The following is an 18097-nucleotide window of genomic DNA, read 5'->3' on the forward strand; positions in this document are numbered from 1 at the left end:
TAAAGAAATAGGAACAATCAAAATAATGACTTTTCTTTCAAAAATCTAAATTTCAACGGCTTTCAAATATTTCTTAATCTACTCATGATTTTTGTTGCTCTGCTTCAGTCTCAGCCTTTTTCTTTTTGATATTTTGGCTGCCAAAAAGCCTGAGTCCTTATTCTCAGGAGCCTGATTATTATCTCCGATAATGGTTCTAAACTTAGTCATTTTTGTCCATCATTATTATTATTAGTTTTGAAGTTTAAAAAATAGCAAAATTTGGCTCTAAAAATGAAACAGACTTTCATCAAGTAATACTTTTATTGTTTTTTGTTTGTTTTTTGAGACAGAGTCTCGCTCTGTTGCTCAGGCTGGAGTGCAATGGCACAAACTCGCCTCACTGCAGTCTCTGCCTCTCGGTTCAAGCAATTCTCGTGCCTCAGCCTCCCAAGTAGCTGGGACTACAGGCACATGCCACCACGCCTGGCTAATTTTTGTATTCTTAGTAGAGATGGGGTTTCACCATGTTGGCCAGGCTGGTCTCGAACTCCTGACTCCAAGTGATGCGCCTGCCTCGGCCTCCCAAAGTTCTGGTATTACAGGCATGAGCCACCATGCCCGACCTTTAGGCAAGTAATAATTTTAATAACTAAAACATCAGCCTTCTTCTTGCATGAGGCAGTTAATGCTCATGGTGAAAGAATGTTCTCTTATAATACTAGCAGGTATGGGATGAGCATTTAAACTAACTTTTGGTAGAAAACATCCTAGCAGGGCTGAGCTTGGTGGCTCATGCCTGTAATCCCAGCACTTTGGGAGGCGGAGGCGGGCAGATCACGAGGTCAGGAGATCAAGACCATCCTGGTTAACATGGTGAAACCCCGTCTCTACTAAAAATACAAAAAATTAGCCGGGCATGGTGGTGGGCGCCTGTAGTCCCAGCTACTCGGGAGGCTGAGGCAGAAGAATGGCGTGAACCTGGGAGGTGGAGCTTGCAGTGAGCCGAGATCGCGCCACTGTACTCCAGCCTGGGCGACAAAGTGAGACTCCATCTCAAAAAAAAAAAAAAAAAAAAAAGAATCCTAGCAGATAATTATCGGCACTGTTTCTCAATGTAGTTCTGTACACAAATCACCTGATATGCTCAATGAAATTGCAAATCTTGGGACATACTTCCAGAGGGTCTGATTTGGTAGGTCTTGGATAAGATCTGAGAAGTCATACTTAGAATGGGATCCCAAAGGTGACTCATATTTACACTATGGTTTGAGAGCCACTTTTTTTGTATTTGGTTGTGCTTTTTCACTTCAGCAATTGAGCAGTGAAAAATGGCCCAAATGTTAAACAAATGCATAGCTAGAACTTCTAATATGCAACTGGACTCCAAAAGTCTTCCTCATTAAGTGGTGCATTTCCTAACGTAAGTATTCCAGAGAGATGGGCTGGATACCTAGTAGGGACGTGTAGGAAAGAATTCCACTTTTTATGGGAGTTGGATCAGGATGATCTCTAGAACACAAATGAGTGCTCTACTTGATTAAGATTTTAGTAATGGCTTGCTACTTAACATCTTGTTCTGCTTTCTGTATCATTTAATCGGGCAGCCTTTCCTACTCTACTAAGCAGATCTCAGCTCTCCCTGGTCATTTTCCACATCTATTTGTGTGTATCTTATCATTCTTTTCTGTCTGAGTCTTTCTCTGTATTGTTAAATGTTTTATGTTATTTTCAGGGATAGTCAGAAGCAGACTTCCCCTTCAATCCTTCATTCTCCTTCAAGATCAGAAAGAAAAAAACAAGAAGGTATTGACATGAATGCAACAATTTCTGGGATGCAAATTTCTTGGTGAATACAGACTTCCATGACAGTGAGAAGACAATTATGTAATCATAGGTGTAGTGTTTCTCCCCAACTTCACTCCCACTTTGGATTAAACAATTGAATCATTGTGATGGGACGCCAGCCTATAAGAACAAATGTGCAATTGAACAATCCCATGGGCACTCAGTCTATCCAGAGGATTATCGTACATCTGCCAGGACTGGCGCAGGGAGAGGAATTGTAGGCAAGATTATTTAGTAAGTTTGGCTTCCTATCAGGAGGAAGGCTGGAGTTCAGCCTAGGTATGTATCCCAGCCTGATCACACCCTGAAATGTGCTGAGTCCTGCCTCCTGCTTCCTGTTAACTCTTACAAGGCTAACTTAGGTTCTTATAACTTTTTTTAAAATTCTTCAAACAGGGTCTCACTCTGTTACCCAGGCTGGAGTGCAGTGGCGCCATCTCAGCTCACTACAACCTCTGCCTCTTGGGTTCAAGCAATTCTTGGGCCTCAGCCTCGAGAGTAGCTGGGATTACAGGCATGCACCACCACGCCCAGCTGATTTTTGTATTTTTGGCAGAGACGGGGTTTCACCATGTTGGCCAGGCTGGTCTTGAACTCATGATCTCAGGTGATCCACCCACCTCGCCTCCCAAAGTGCTGGGATTACAGGCGTGAGCCACTGCACCCAGCGGTTCTTAGAACTTTCCTCCAGTGCCCACTTGCTTGGAGACATTACTTACCTAGGCTTCATATTACTTGTGAAAGTTTTGTTCTTCCTTTTCATTCAAGAATTTGCTCCTTATCCCTTCATTTGAAGGTGAAGGTACTACCTCCTTGTGGGAGATGAGTTACAGAGCAGTTATATGAGCTCATGATTGATCCCTTTTCCAAGAACTAGGGAAATGCAATCCCATCTTTGGAAACAGATCCGATAAAGATAATTATAAGGAAAAAAAAAAGTATTGCAACCTTACTTGAACTCTTGTTACCACCAGTGGGTGGCATCTAAGTAACCCCACCTCAAGTAGAAGGTAATAAGTTCCTAAGGTGGCCGCCCACCATTCAGAGGTAGTCACGCGTTCTCTGTGTTTGTGCCTGTGTGCTTTTGAATACAGAGGAGAAATAATTTCCCCCAGGCTGAATGCTTCCTGTGGTTACTCATAATGTGTGTTGATTTGCAACACATAGTGTACCATAGATGTTAAATGAAAATTCATTATAACTGAATATGTTACATAGTAATACCTACATTTCTAGATCATTTTGTACATTTTTACTAACAGGACGTTGGAATTACTGGAACCACAGCAGTTGTTCAGACCACTTAGGGACAGATGACGTCTTTTCTAACAGCCTAAATCTATTTTTATTTTATTTTTTATTTTTGAGACCGAGTTTTGCTCTTGTTGCCCAGGCTGTAGTGCAATGACACTATCTCGGCTCATTGCAACTTCCGCCTCCCAGGTTCAAGCAATTCTCCTGCCTCAGCCTCCCAAGTAGCTGGGATTACAGGCATGCACCACCATGCCTGGCTAATTTTCGCATTTTTAGTAGAGACAGGGTTTCACCATGTTGGGTCAACCTGGTCTCGAACTCCTGACCTCAGATGATCCACCTGCCTTGGCCTCCCAAAGTGCTGGGATTACAGGTGTGAGCACTGTGCCCAGCGTATTTTTTTATTTTTATTTTTTTAATTTTAAAATTTATTTTATTTTATCGAGGCAGAGTGTCACTCTGTTGCTCAGGCTGGAGTGCTGTAGTGCAATCTTGGCTCACTGCAACCTCTGCCTCCCAGATTCCAAGTGATTCTCCTGCCTCAGCCTCCCGAGTAGCTGGGATTACAGGTATGTACCACCATGCCTGGCTAATTTTTGTATTTTTAGTGGAGACTGGGTTTCACCATGTTGGCCAGGCTGGTCTAGAACTTTTTTTTTTTTTTAATTTTTTATTTATATAGGTAATTGGGGAGCAGGTGGTGTTTGGTTACATAAGTAAGTTCTTTAGTGGTGATTTGTGAGATTTTGGTACACCCATCACCCATGGTCTCAAACTCATGACCTCAAGTGATCTGCCTGCCTCAGCCTTTCAAAGTGCTGGGTTTACAGGCATGAGCCACCGTGACTGGCCCTAACAGCCTAAATCTAAAATTACTACCTTGAATATTAACATGATAAATGTTTTGAAGGCATTATTTTTTGCCTTATTCAAGGAAAAAGTTTGAAATAAGTATCTAAGTTTACATATTATTCAGAGTTTTTAGTGACACAAAAAGAAACCCAAAACCTTAATTGAATAAAAACCTTAAGAAGCTGAAAGAAGCTAAACATCAACACCGTAAGATATTTGAGTGGCCCTAGGGACTGTTTAAAAGTTAAAGAGAAGAAATGTTTGTCATCCACTATTCTGTGCATGCCTGAGAACTTGCATATACATATTTTACTTTATAAATTTGTTCTTATGTAGGCCTGTAGAGTATCCTGGAGGTCAGATTCCAGATGCAGCACTTAGTTGTGTGAACTTGAGCAAATAATTTAACCTCTCTGACATTTAGCTTGTTTATAAAGATTGCATTGGGGGCCAGGCATGGTAGTTCATGCCTGTAATTCCAGCACTTTGGGAGGCTGAGGTGGGTGGATCACCTGAGGTCAGGAGTTCAAGACCAGCCTCGCCAACATGGTGAAACCCCGTCTCTACTAAAAATACAAAAATTAGCTGGGCGTGGTGGTGTGTGCCTGTAATCCCAGCTACTTGGGAGGCTGAGGCATGAGAATTGTTTGAACCCAGGTGTAGGAAGTTGCAGTGAGCCAAAATCCTGCCACTGCACTCTTGCCTGGGGGACAACGTGAGACTCTGTCTTAAAAAAAGAGATTGCATTGGGGATGGTGGGTTGCTAGTGACAGAAATCAGCTAGCCTAACAAAAAAAGAAAAAGAAAAAAGAAATTGATTAGAAAGATATTAAGTATGTAAAACAAAGGCAGATCCAGAGAACCAAGCTTTTTATCTATTTTTATTTATTTTTTTTTGAGATGGGGGTTTTGCTCTTGTTGCAACCTCCGCCTCCCAGGTTCAAGTGATTCTCCTGCCTCAGCCTCGCAAGTATCTGGAATTACAGGCATGCACCACCATGCCCAGCTAATGTTTTGTATTTAGTAGAGACAGGGTTTCACCATGTTGGTCAGGCTGGTCTTGAACTCCTGACCTCAGGTGATCTACCGGCCTTGGCTTCCCAAAGTGCTGGGATTACAGGCATGAGCCACCGTGCCTAGCCTGGAGAACCAAGCTTGATAAAGGACAGGAACCAAGGCAGATTTGGGGACCCAAATACCAGAGCAAATGAACTTTCCTGTGTTACTCAGCTCCACAGTCAGTGGTCCAGGAGACAGAGTCTGATTGGCCAAGCTTAGGGTCAGATGACCCTGTGAATAGGGGGAGGGCAGGGCATGTTGGTTGACATTCCTATCCATACTGCCCACAGCAGAGGAAAGGTGATACCTGAAAAGAATATCAAGTCAACTGTAGTGAAATGAAGCTGGATAACCAAAAACCAACAGATGGGTCACCATATGACTTTTAGGACAATTTTTATTAAGTGTGTAAAGTACTTGGATCGGCACTTGAGAAATACTAGGTTTTTCAATATATGACTGAATTGATTGAGAGGTTGCCTGCTATTTTGAAAAGGATCCTGCCTGTGATACTCTGCCTCCTAAACTAAATTGTAAGCTTCGTGAAGGCAAAGATGCTGGTATTTATTAGGTTGGTGCAAAAGTAACTGCAGTTTTTGCAATTAAAAGTTGCAAAACCACAATTGCTTTTGCACCTACCTAATAAATCTTATTTAAGTTCTCCACACACTAGTTGGTACAAGATGTCATGGGCTTTTTCTCCAGAACACCTGTGACAGAGGGTCTTCACCTGATCCTCTATACCCCTAGAGATGTGCTCAGGTGGCAGCACAAGTAAGAAGGTTTGTGTGAAATGAGCAGTTCACGGTGTGCTTGCTCTGACCCCACTCTTGACTGGCTGCTCTGGAAAGCATGTGGGAACGCAAGGGAGTGAGACTGTCTTTATGCCTAGGGTAGCCCTGAATCAGCCTTACTTTATGAAAGAGTGAATTAGTCACAAACTTTGGCATTTGAGAAATGTGTGTGTGCATGCACTTAGAAAACAAAAACAAGAAATGACCTTTTTCTGTTTTTCTAATTTTTTTATTTTTTATTTTTTATTTTTCATGTTTTTTAGGCAGGATCTCACTTTGTCACTCAGGCTGGAATGCAGTGGCATGATCTTGGTTCACTGCAGCTTCAACCTCCTGGGTTCAAGCGATACTCTTGCCTCAGTCCCCCAAGTAGCTGGGACTACTGGCGTGTGCCACCACACCTGGCTAATTTTTTATTTTTATTTTTGTAGAAACAGAGTTTCGCCATGTTGCCTAGGCTGGACTTGAACTCCTGAGCTCGAGTGATCCGCCTGCCTTGGCCTCCCAAAGTGCTAGGATTGCAGACGTGAGCCACTGCACGTGCCCGGCCTGTTTTTCTAAAATTAAATTCAGTTGAAGTGACCATCACCAAGGTTGATGACAAGTTCAATGTCAGATCATTTTGGTGTCCCTTGCCTGTGTCCTTCCCGTTTGAGATAATGTGCACCATAACCCACCACAGCCCCCATCCCAGGGCTTTTAGGCAGTCCAGTAAAATGAACCCTGACCAGTATTAGTGACTGGTGCCACTGGCCCTTGGCCAGACAGCCCTGCTGACTGCCCTTTTCCTACCCCTGAACACCTGGGAAAAGGTCCTGTGCAGAGTTCACCAGGTGCTCATCCTCCCACACATACAGCCTTGACCATCCTAGCTTCTGAGGCCTCCAAGAGCTCTGCAATCAAGAGGTGCACAGGACCCCATCTTGAACCAAACCAGCCTCTCCCTTCTAGACAGAAGGGAGATCCTTGTAGACCAAGAATCTACCCACTGTTAGCATCAGGGCCTTCTTCCCTTCAATGTTTATTGTTTTGTTTTGTTTCATTACTTAACTAAGAGCTTTATGGAGATATAGTTCACATACCATGCAATTTATCCATGTAAACTGTAGAATTCAGTAGTTTTTAATATATTCACAGAGTTATGTCACTATTGCAACAATTTTAGAGCATTTTTATCACCCCTAAAAGAAACCCCGTACCCATTACCAACCACTTCCATGCCCCACCCCACCACCCCTGCTCCCAACCCTAAGTAATCAATAATCTACTTGCTGTCTCTGTGGATTTGCCTACTCTGGACATTTCATATAAATGGGCTCTTACACTCTATGGTCTATTCTGACTGGCATCTTTTACTTAGCATAATGTTTTCAGGGCTCACCCATGTTGTAGCATGTTGTATGTTCCATTTTATGGCCAAATAATATTCCACTGTATGGATATACTGAATTATATTTCTCCTTTCATCTGTCTTTTTAAATTTTTTAAATATATAGATATATATATTTTGTAGAGACAGGGTCTCACTATGTTGTCCAGGCTGGCTCAAGCAATCCTTCTGCCTCAGCCTCCCAAAGTGTTAGGATTACAGGCATGTGCCACCACGCCCAACCTCCTTTCATCTGTTCACAAACATTGGGGTCCTTCAGTTCTTGAAGCTTCAAGCCACCCTGTCTTCAACGCTTTTGCCTCTGGTGGCCATAGATCAGGGACCACAAACTCACATGCCTGTCAGCCAGGTGTTAGGAAGATAGGAAGCCCTAAGGACTGTGGCAAATGAGTGTCCATGCCATGTGTAAAACAGGCAGGCTCTACTCAGCCATGGCCACATGGCCATCTACACCTGGTATGATCACAGCTTCTGATTGTCCCAGAGAAGCCAGAGTCTGGGTTTTTATTTATTTATTTATTTATTTATTTATTTTGAGACAGGGTCTTGCTTTGTTGCCCAGGCTAGAGTGCAGTGGCAGAATCTCGGCCCACTGCAACCTCTGCCTCCCAGGTTCAAGCAATTCTCCTGCCCCAGGCTCCAGAGTAGCTGGGATTACAGGTGTGCCACTACACCTGGCTAATTTTTGTATTTTTAGTAGAGATGGGGTTTCACCATGTTGGCCAGGCTGGTCTTGAACTTCTGGCCTCAGGTGATCTGCCCGCTTCGGCCTCCCAAAGTGCTGGGATTACAGATGTGAGCCACCGCACCCAGCCCAGAGTCTGGATTTTTACGCAAAGATTTTCTAAATTTTATTTTATTTTTTACTTTTATTTTTTGAAATGGAGTTTCACTGTTGTTGCCCAGGCTGGAGTGCAGTGGTGTGATCTCGGCTCACTACAACCTCCGCCTCCCGGGTTCAAGCAATTCTTCTGCCTCAGCTTTCCAAGTAGCTGGGATTAAAGGCACCTGCCACCACGCCCAGCTAATTTTTTTGTATTTTTAGTAGAGACGGGGTTTCACCATGTTGACCAGGCTGATCCACCCACTAGGCTGATCCACCTCAGGTGATCCACCTGCCTCAGCCTCCCAAAGTGCTGGGATTACAGGCATGAGCTACTGTGCCTGGCAGATTTTCTAAATTTTAAATGCTGGTCAATTAAAACAAACATGATGTGTGACAGAGGACACACAATTGTGGTTAAGACTAAATGCTGAGGCCAGGTGCGGTGGCTCACACCTATAATCCCAGCACTTTGGGAGGCCAAGGTGGGAGGATCACCAGAGGTCAAGAGTTCAAGACCAGCCTGACCAACATGGCGAAACCCCCTCTCTACCAAAAATACAAAAAATTAGCTGGGCATGGTGGCACACATCTGTAATCCCAGCTACTCGGGAGGCTGAGGTGGGAGGATCGCTTGAGCCTGGGAGATGGAGGAGATCGTGCCACAGCACTCCAGCCTGGGCAACAGAGGGAGACTCCCATGTCAAAAAAAAAAAAAAAAAAGTAAATGGTGAAATGTGATCCCTGAGCGATGCGGAGACATGGCTAATCTCAGGGAGCCTGCGAAGGGTCAGCTGGAGAGGGCACTCACCTGGCAACTCCTGCCCTCTTATTTGGCAGTGCAAAAAGGCTATTCATCTTTTTGGAGAAAGAAACCCCTGTATCTGTGGAAAAGACAAGGGATTTGAAATTCCCAAGTCTAGGGTCTAAAGCTCTGGGTTGGGAAGGAGGTGAAATTCTTCTCATTCTTTGGCTCATGAGTCTGCTGCAGCAGAAAAAAACAAAGCCCAGGCTGATGCCTGCTAAATTGCAAATTACTGCTAAATTGTCTTGCAAATTACTGTGGCCTAGTTCAGGATAGATTGTGACCTGCTTGTGTGACCTTGATTATGACTGTGACCTCCACCATGGTTGAAAACTGCTGATTTTGTATAAGATGTACCCTGAATCCATGAAGACAAATTTGTGGAACCAAGAAAAGAGAAACAGTAATAGTGTGATCTTATGTGGAGAAAACACCCTAGTCATGTAGGTTGGGGAGTGCAAAGTATCGAGGTTTATGACAACAGCGAGTGTTTATTGAGTAAATAAGCAGTCTGTGTACTACTGCCCGCATTCCATTTTGTTTTGCCTGTGACCGTGAAAGAAGTGGGTATTTTTTGAAAGGAAAGAAATTAATAGTACTCAGCATCGGTGTAGTGCTTGGTGTTTGCAAAGAGGTTTCAAATGCACTATCTAGTGTGAGCCTGTGAGAATAGGTGTTTTTACCTGTTTTACAAGTGAGGCATTTATATCATTGAAACCTAGAAGAGGAGAAATTACTTGATTAATGTATTCCACCAAAGGGACCTATAACTTAAATCTGTATCTTTGATTCTAAGTCCCCTCATCTTTTCCACAGTGACAGAGCTTTCCAATACTCTTCCCAGTACTCTCCAATTTTGTTGTATCTAAGTAATAAGTATAGATATTTTTGGACTTAATATCATGTTTAAGTTTATATCGATATTACCCACACAGAAAACAATAAAAGGAAATGATGGTTCCCAAGGTGTTTTGGTATTTTTTACATTCTTTGGTTGAGTCCTCAACACTAATAATTAATAATTGGGAGCAAGCGTACCTGTGAATTACTGCAAGTAGAAACTCTATATATGTCATTAATTCTTACAACAGTCTTATAAGGTAGGTATTACTCTTATTATTAATTCCTATTTTAGGGTTGAGGGAAATAAAGCTCAGAAATTTAAATACCTAGCTAAAGCTAGTATGTTTCTGAGTTAGGATTTAAGCCAAATTTTGTAAAACACTAAAACGATTTTTTTTTAAAATTATACTGCCTTCCAGAAAATGTGTAGCTCCTTGGAAATTATTGATTTGGAGTCGTCAGCTGGATACATTTGGATATTTTAAGAATGAAGTTACCTGTTAGGGCTACACACTGTCTTTTTTAAAGCTTTGTGCAAAACCAGGCGCTATAATAGATGCTCTTTCTCTGCATCTTTCCTTTAGGTCTGTCAGTTTGTCGTCTCTGTCAACGGGCTCAATGTCCTGCATGTAGACTACCGGACCGTGAGCAATCTGATTCTGACGGGCCCACGGACGATTGTCATGGAAGTCATGGAGGAGTTAGAGTGCTGAGCTCCTGGGCCTCCCAGCCCTCCAGTGGCCTGTGGGTGACGGAAGCCAGAATGACACAAAGCAATGCAAAGACAAGATTGCCATGCAAATGGATGGTTTTGGACATACGAGTCTTCTCTGCACATACATGTCTAAAGTTGAGTTTTATACACTGAATGTGGAAGAACCGGGTATCATATCTTTTTTAAAAAATGTCAGTGTAGAAAACATTTGGGAAACCATTTTCCTACATGATAGAACTGCCTTACTAGATTTCTATTTGTAGCTCTCATTCATTGTTTTTTATCTTAGTTTGCAGAAAGGTGTTGAAATGCTTCTCTAGCCCAAACAGCGACATGCAAAAGTCCCCTTCTTCAGAGTCAATAGAGTAGTTGTTAAAGGTTTTAAATTGTACTTTCTCCAAAATTAGCATGCAGCTATTTAATAGGGAATCTAGATTTCACCAAGATTCAAATCAAAGCAACATTTAAAGGAATAAGACCTGTTCACTAGCATTTTCAAGGGGGTTCTAAAGCATTCAAGTGCTTAAAAGCCATAAAAAGTGACTTCTTAATTCCTGCCTTTAGTGTCAACTTTTAAGTTAATACAGGTTTCAATTGTGGCATTAGGAAAAAAAAAAAAAACCTTGTGATGCTATGGGTGGGGGTAGTTAGGGAGAGACTACATGAAATTGTGTGCCCCTATTTTCTTTCTGATCCTAAATCATTTTGTTTTATAAATCAGCTATAGCATCTTTCTAGAATTAATCCTGAATATGTTGAATGTTAAAATGGAGAAGTTTGTATATACACATAATTAAAAATCAACCCTTCTGGCAAGATTTCACTTTGAAGGTGTCTGTTTTTAAGGGAAGGCTAAAACTTTGCTGATATGTGATAAAACTTGAACTCTAAATTGCCTCCTTAGCCTGAATTTTTACCAGCTTTCTAGTGTAACATATTCTAAGGACATGACATGCTGCTTATTTGGGGGGATTATTTTTCACCAAAATGATCATCTTGTGTTGTAACTTTTCAGCTCACTTGTATATACGCATGTTTTCATTTTTGGTCTAGAAAATAGTGCATTTTGGGGCTCAGCGTGCAGAGGAAATTCCTCAAAGTGCCAAATTAGGGAGTCAGGAAATACTAAATTCTTCATTCCAAATAATGGATCTGAATGATGACGTTAATTTTTTATCATGCATTAACAAAATAAAATATGAGAATTGTACCACAGCCATTTCTTTTCATTAGGTTATCGCAATGTATAGGTACTGGTGGAATGAACCTACCGTGCTAAATATGTTATAGACATATATATATATATATTTCTGGTAATCCAACTTTTCTGATTTGTAGCTTTAGTCAGAGAATAGGATTTTGGAGTGACAGAGAATGTCTAACAGTAATACTGTTGATATACATTTGAGAAATACTATCACCTCTGTGTGGGTGTGCATTTGTACTGTATGGCAGGCTCTGTGCATTTAATATATATGATATCCTTTAACCCTCAATACAACCTTGCAAGGTAGATATTAACATCCACATTTTTCAGATGTGGAAACTAAGCCTGAGCAAGTTTTAAAATGGTCTCTAACTTCACACGGCTGCAGGAACTACTAAGTGAAATAGGCTGAATGTAAACACAGGTTTAATGCTAAATCCCATGTTACTCCCCTCAACTTTTCCCCATTTAAGGACCTTATATTGAGGGTTTATTCTGAGCCAGGCTCTATGCTAAGACTTTACGCCATTTGTCCTTATTTACCTGTGAAGTCAATACGGTCATTATCTCCATTTTACAAATGAGGAAACTGACTTGTAAAGTGGTTAGTCATATGCCCAAGGCCACAAAACTAATAAAGTGGGAAACCTTACCACTGGCTTAAAAAATTTTTTTATAGCATCTTTAAAAGATGAGTCTTAAATGCTTTCTGTGCTCAGGTATTCATTAAGTGACAAAAGAAGAAGGAATACCTTTCGAGAAATGGTATCTCCTTTTGAGAAATGGTATCTTCTTCTTGCCTGCTTTACCCATTATCTTGGACCCTGGCATAATAGAACTTCCCTTCAGCCAACCTAAGCACCAGAGAAGCATTTCTCTGTATCTATTGCACACGATCTCCTCTTGGCTGTGAGGAAGGAAGGAAAGAAGGGAGAGAGGATTTCCTTCTTTGGTTCCCATCACCCTAAGTGCAAAAGCCAAAGGCCATGAGAGCTTTCCCTTAGCTACTCCTCCAGCCCACCCCTGACATCTTTACACAGCAATTAAAAAGACTACCCCTACCTTCCTGGGGACCCTATCTCACTCCCTCCAGCCCTTGCACACGTACTTTCTTCTTCGTGGAAAGAAGAATGTTCTGTCTTACTGTTGCCTGGAAAATTCTTTCTTCATGTAAACTCCCTTTAGAAATTATCTCCTCTGAGAAGCCTTCACCAGCTCCCCAGTTCTAGGATTGATGCCTCTTCTCTAAATTTACATGGATCCTTAAGTCCTCCCTATGCCCCATTAGAGCACTGATGACATTTACTTTGAAATTCCCCTGTTACATGTCTGTTTGCCTAAGTAGACTCTAAGCATCTGCAGAACAGGGGCTATGTCTTAGTATCCAGGGTATTTTCTTCACCTGGCACAATTCCTGCCACAGAGTAGTGTGTCAGCTCTCTATTGTTGTCTAAAAACCCACCTCAAGGGTGGGGTGCAGTGGCTGATGCCTGTAATCCCAGCACTTTGGGAGGCTGAGGCAGGCGGATCACTTGAGGCCAGGAGGTCAAGACCAGCCTGGTCAACATGATGAAACCATGTCTCTATTAAAAAATAGAAAAATTAGCTGGGTGTGGTGGCAAGCACCTGTAATCCCAGCTACTTGGGAGGCTGAGGTGGGAGAATCGCTTGAACTCACAAGGTGGAGGCTGCAGTGAGCCAAGATAGTGCCATTGCACTCCAGCCTGGGCAACAGAGCGAGACTCCAACTCAAAAAAATAAATAAGTAAATAAAAAACAAAAACCCCGCCAGGCACAGTGGCTCACGCTTATAATCTCAGCACTTTGGGAGGCCGAAGCGGGTGGATCACCTGAGGTCAGGAGTTTGAGACCAGCCTGGCCAACAGGGTGAAACCCCGTCTCTACTAAAAACACAAAAAATTAGCTGGGCGTGGTGGTGCACGCCCGTAATTCCAGCTGCTTGGGAGGCTGAGGTGGGAGAATTGCTTGAACCCAGGAGGCAGAGGCTGCAGTGAGCCGAGATTGTGCCACTTCACTCCAGCCTGGGCGACAGAGTGAGACTCTGTCTCAAAAAAAATAAAAATAAAAACCCATCTCAAATCATGGCTTAAAAAAAAATAAAAATAAAAACCCACCTCAAATCATGGCTTATAGCAACACCATTTATTTGCTTATAATCCTGTGCTCTGGCAGTCTGGGCAGAGCTCTGCCAGCGTGATCCACCACTGCTCCATGGGTGCCAGCTGGGACTCCACACACCTTTGTGGTTAGTGAGCAGATTGGTTGGAGGCTGATTGACCTTGACTGGCCTCATGTATGTGTCTCAAAGTTGGCTGGGGCTGTCGGCTGAAATTCCTTAGTTCTACTCCACATGGCCTTTCCCCATGGCCAGCCCAGGCTGAGATCTGAGATTGAAGAGGGTGAGAACAGAAAGTACAAGATCTTCTTTTGACTTGAAAGCTAGCCCAGAATCAAGGGAAATAAACCCCACCTTTTGATGGAAGGAGCTTGAAAGAATTTGTAGTCATTTCCAATCCACGAAGAGTAGGTACCCACTATTTGTTGAATAAAGCCCTATTGAAAGCTTTTTAGCTATCCAGATGCAAATTACTGGCCAACCTTTGGGTAGAATTATAAAATTCTGCCCAAAATTCTACCAAATTACTGGTACTTGTAAAATTCTACCAAATAACTGGCCAACTTTTGGGTAGAATTGTAAAAATTAAGTTGTAAATAAAGCCTATTGCCTAACAAGAACTTCAAAGTCAGAGAATCCTAAAATGATTGTGCTACACAGGGCCACATAGAGCACAGCTTTGTCTTTTTTTTTTTTTTTTTTTTTTTTTTGAGATGGAGTCTCGCTCTGTCCCCCAGGCTGAAGTGCCGTGGCGCAATCTTTGCTCAAGGCAACTTCTACTTCCCAAGTTCAAGCAATTCTTCTGTTTGAGCCTCCTGAGTAGTGGGACTGCAGGCATGTGCCACTAAGCCCCATTATGTATTTTTAGTAGAGATGAGATTTCACCAGATTGGCCAGGCTGGTCTCGAACTCCTGACCTCAAATGATCTGCCTGCCTCAGCCTCCCAAAGTGTTGGGCTTATAGGCATGAGCCACCATGCCCGCCCACTTCGTCTTTCCACTGGACTAATGAAGATACAGGTGTGGAATGGTTTCACGGCATGCCCAACCTCATGAGGCTTGTTGGGTCAGAGCTTGTGCCAGATGCCAGTCTTCTGCCTTCCAGTCTTATAGTTGTTACGCTATAGCCTTCTGCAGTGGATGGTAACGTGGCCAAAATAAGCCTTTGGTTTTGGAGTATTCGTAAAATGAAAGTGGTGCCATCTACCTTGATGCTGGGGGAATATATTTCAATTGACTCAAGTCTTCATTGCTGAATGATATCTTTAAAAAAAAAGTATTTTGCCTGATATTTTCACAGTTGTTCTGCTTGAAATGTAAAATTCCAATTTCTAAATGTAATACCAAGATTTATCCTAAATTAACAATAAGCAGTGTTTCTAATAGCTTTTCATATATGTGTGTGTGTATAATCTTCAAATAGGAAAGTATATTGTGCGTGAGGTTTCACTCATTGAGAACCTCTGAAATGTCTTTCTTTGCCCCCTTTAAAAAAAACCCATGATTTTCCAGGTGTTTGTGTTTATGTTTTTGCTACGGAGATGAAAGTAGTTTTTGTTTCTTCATTAGCGTAGGATGTGTACATTGAAAGCCATGTTCCCTCGTAGAAAGAAAAATGCTGTTGCCTTTTGGGTTGATTCTATTATCTGATGTTTTATTAATCTCTGTGAAATAATTGTGTAAATTAATATAGAGACTAGTTGAGAAATGGTGGATAACATGAAGAAGATACCCATTTTTGCATAGATTAGATGTGATCAACCTCACACTATCATATGAAAGTTGGCTGCATTGGAGAGACAGGAATTAATATTAAAAATGTTTTCAGTTCAGATTGATATCTTACATTTCCAAATATTATTTTCTTTTGAATATGTGGTATAAGTAATCTGCTTTAAGTCCTATTTTAGGTTGGGTGCAGTGGCTCACACCTGTAATCCCACCATTTTGGGAGGTTGAGACCAGGAGTTTGAGACCAGCCTAGGCAACAGAGTGAGACCCCATCTTTATAGAAAATAAAAAATTAGCCAGGCGTGATGGCACGTGCTTGTAGTCCTAACTACTTGGAGGCTGAGAAGGGAGGATAGCTTGAGCCTGGGAGGTTGAGGCTGCAGTGAGCTGTGATCACACCACTGCACTCCAGCCTGGACAATAGAGCAAGACACTATCTCGAAAAAATAAAAAGACCTGTTTTAAACTGATGATATTAACTATTCTCTCCTGTTGACTATTAATCTTGTTTCATTTTTATTATAAATAATCAGAATGACTAAAACATTTCAATTTTGCTGGTTGGCTGAAATCTATTGATGTAGTTGACCATGGTTTTACTCACTTAAGGCAGAATTTCAGGTGTGACATGTTTTTTCTTCAGTTCAGTACCAAAAGGACAAATCTGCCATGTACCAAAATGAAATTTGTCATCAAAAACAGCATATGGTATTGTCAAATGCATTAAAAATATTAAAGATACTTAATATATATCTTTATTTTAAAATTATATTGGGATTTATTCGCTCCTCTTATGAAAATGTATACCATAATACTTAAAATTATTGTATGAAAACACATAGCTGTATAGCATGAAATAAATGTTACTTTTTTTTTTTTTTTTTGAGACAGAGTCTTGCTCTGTCACCAGGCTGGAGTGTAGTGGCGCAATCTCGGCTCACTGCAACCTCCGCCTCCCAGGTTCAAGTGATTCTCCTGCCTGAACCTCTTGAGTAGCTGGGACTACAGGCACGCACCACCACGCCCAGCTAATTTTTTGTATTTTTAGTAGAGACAGGGTTTCACCATGTTGGCCAGGATGGTCTCGATCTCTTGACTTCATGATCTGCCCGCCTCGGCCTCCCAAAGTGCTGGGATTACAGGTGTGAGCCACTGCGCCTGGCCCACATTTTTTAAAACAATGACTTTAGGGTTTCAGCTTTTCCTGTCTTTTAAAACAAATTAGCCATTTTTTATTCTAAGAAAGGGTTGTATTATAAAGCTGACCTACTACTAGCTTATCAGAAAAAACACATGGGTCTCATATCTGATTCTCCTATGTAGCCAAAAGTGCCATTTGTAAGTCTACTAAATGACGGATATTTTCTGAAGATCTTTTGCCTGGAAAACAAATAGTGCATTAAAAAGCTTTTTTGGTACTCTGCTGGATTCAGAATTCTTTTCTCCCTACCTAGGTCAGTATTGATGGGTGTAATAGAATATTTTATGTGGAAAAATACTATGTGATTGTTTACTACTCTGGGAGAATGTTAATTTTTTTCCCAATGAATTAGGAAATCAATACATAATTTCATGTGTGTATGGGTTACTGTAAAGTATTGGGTGAGAGGTTATTCAGACTACACTCAATAATAACCAAAAATATTTTTGAATTTTCTGTAATTTATTCACTTATTCATTCTTTCATTCAGGAAACATTACTGAGGACTTGGGTTTTGCTGAACATTGTATATAGGTACTATAAATACAAAAATGAGTAGATATGCCCTTGGACCCAGATAATCCTTCGAGAGTCACCTTTGAGCCTGAATCCTGGAAGTCTCCACATATAGGAGTAAATAAAAAATCATCGTGTTAAAACAGGTGGCTTAATGCTAGAAACCTCCATCCAACCCAAGCACCAGAATACAGATAATAATTCACACTTACCTATATTCTTTTTCCCAGCCACTTTTTCTTATCCAAGGAAAACACAACGATGAACATTGAGTTTATAATTTTCTTGCTTTTTTTTGTTCTTAAGGGTTGTTTATGTTTTTAAAAAAATGAACTTCATTAAAACAGCACCAAGTTTTATATAATCTTCTAGGACTTGGTTGTTTTCATCCAGTATTAATATTATTAAGTTTCTTTCAAATGTTTGTGTATAGTTGTGATTCATTCATTTATCACAGCTTCATAAATTTCCAGACCACCAATTATTTATCTATTTTCTTGTCTGTGGGCTTTTGGGTGGTTTCCATTTTTGTTTTCATAAGTGGGGTTACTGTGAACATTCTCATAGCATCTCCTGGGGGTCCAAGTGAAGGAGTTTCCCTTAGGAATCCACTTAGGAGAAAAATTGCTGAGTCATAAGAAATGTGAATGCTCAACTTTACAAAGTCGCATCTAACTAGCCTCCAAATTGGTTGAAGTAAAATGTAAAAGTGATGCATATGCTGGGTGCGGTGGCTCATGCCTGTAATCCCAGCACTTTGGGAGGCCGTGGCAGGTGGATCACTTGAAGTCAGGAGTTCGAGACCAGTCTGGACAACATGGTGAAACTCCATCTCTATTAAAAATACAAAAATTAGCCGGGCATGGTGGTGCATGCCTGCAGTCCCAGCTATGCGGGAGGCTGATGCGAGAGAATCACTTGAACCCAGGAGGCAGAGCTTGCA

General features: G+C 41.5%; 1 protein-coding gene across 2 annotated transcripts in view; it reads left to right on the plus strand.

The window, feature by feature from the left end:
• The window catches only part of DEPTOR (DEP domain containing MTOR interacting protein), a 185133-nt gene extending 168273 nt beyond the window's left edge, over window positions 1-16860 (plus strand). Inside the window, exons 9-10 of one of the 2 annotated variants that reach the window (XR_004673052.3) lie at window positions 1715-1785; window positions 10232-10366. Coding sequence is in view for 1 of the 2 variants with exons in the window: in XM_003822599.5 (XP_003822647.1) it covers window positions 10232-10360 (129 nt within the window). In the remaining variant the exon portion in view is untranslated. Of the gene's footprint in view, window positions 1-1714; window positions 1786-10231 lie in introns of both variants that reach the window. The other variant, XM_003822599.5, reaches the window with a different exon arrangement.
• Window positions 16861-18097: the final 1237 nt, after the last annotated feature.

This window comes from Pan paniscus, chromosome 7 (genome assembly GCF_029289425.2).
Source record: "Pan paniscus chromosome 7, NHGRI_mPanPan1-v2.0_pri, whole genome shotgun sequence".
NCBI lineage: Eukaryota > Metazoa > Chordata > Mammalia > Primates > Hominidae > Pan > Pan paniscus.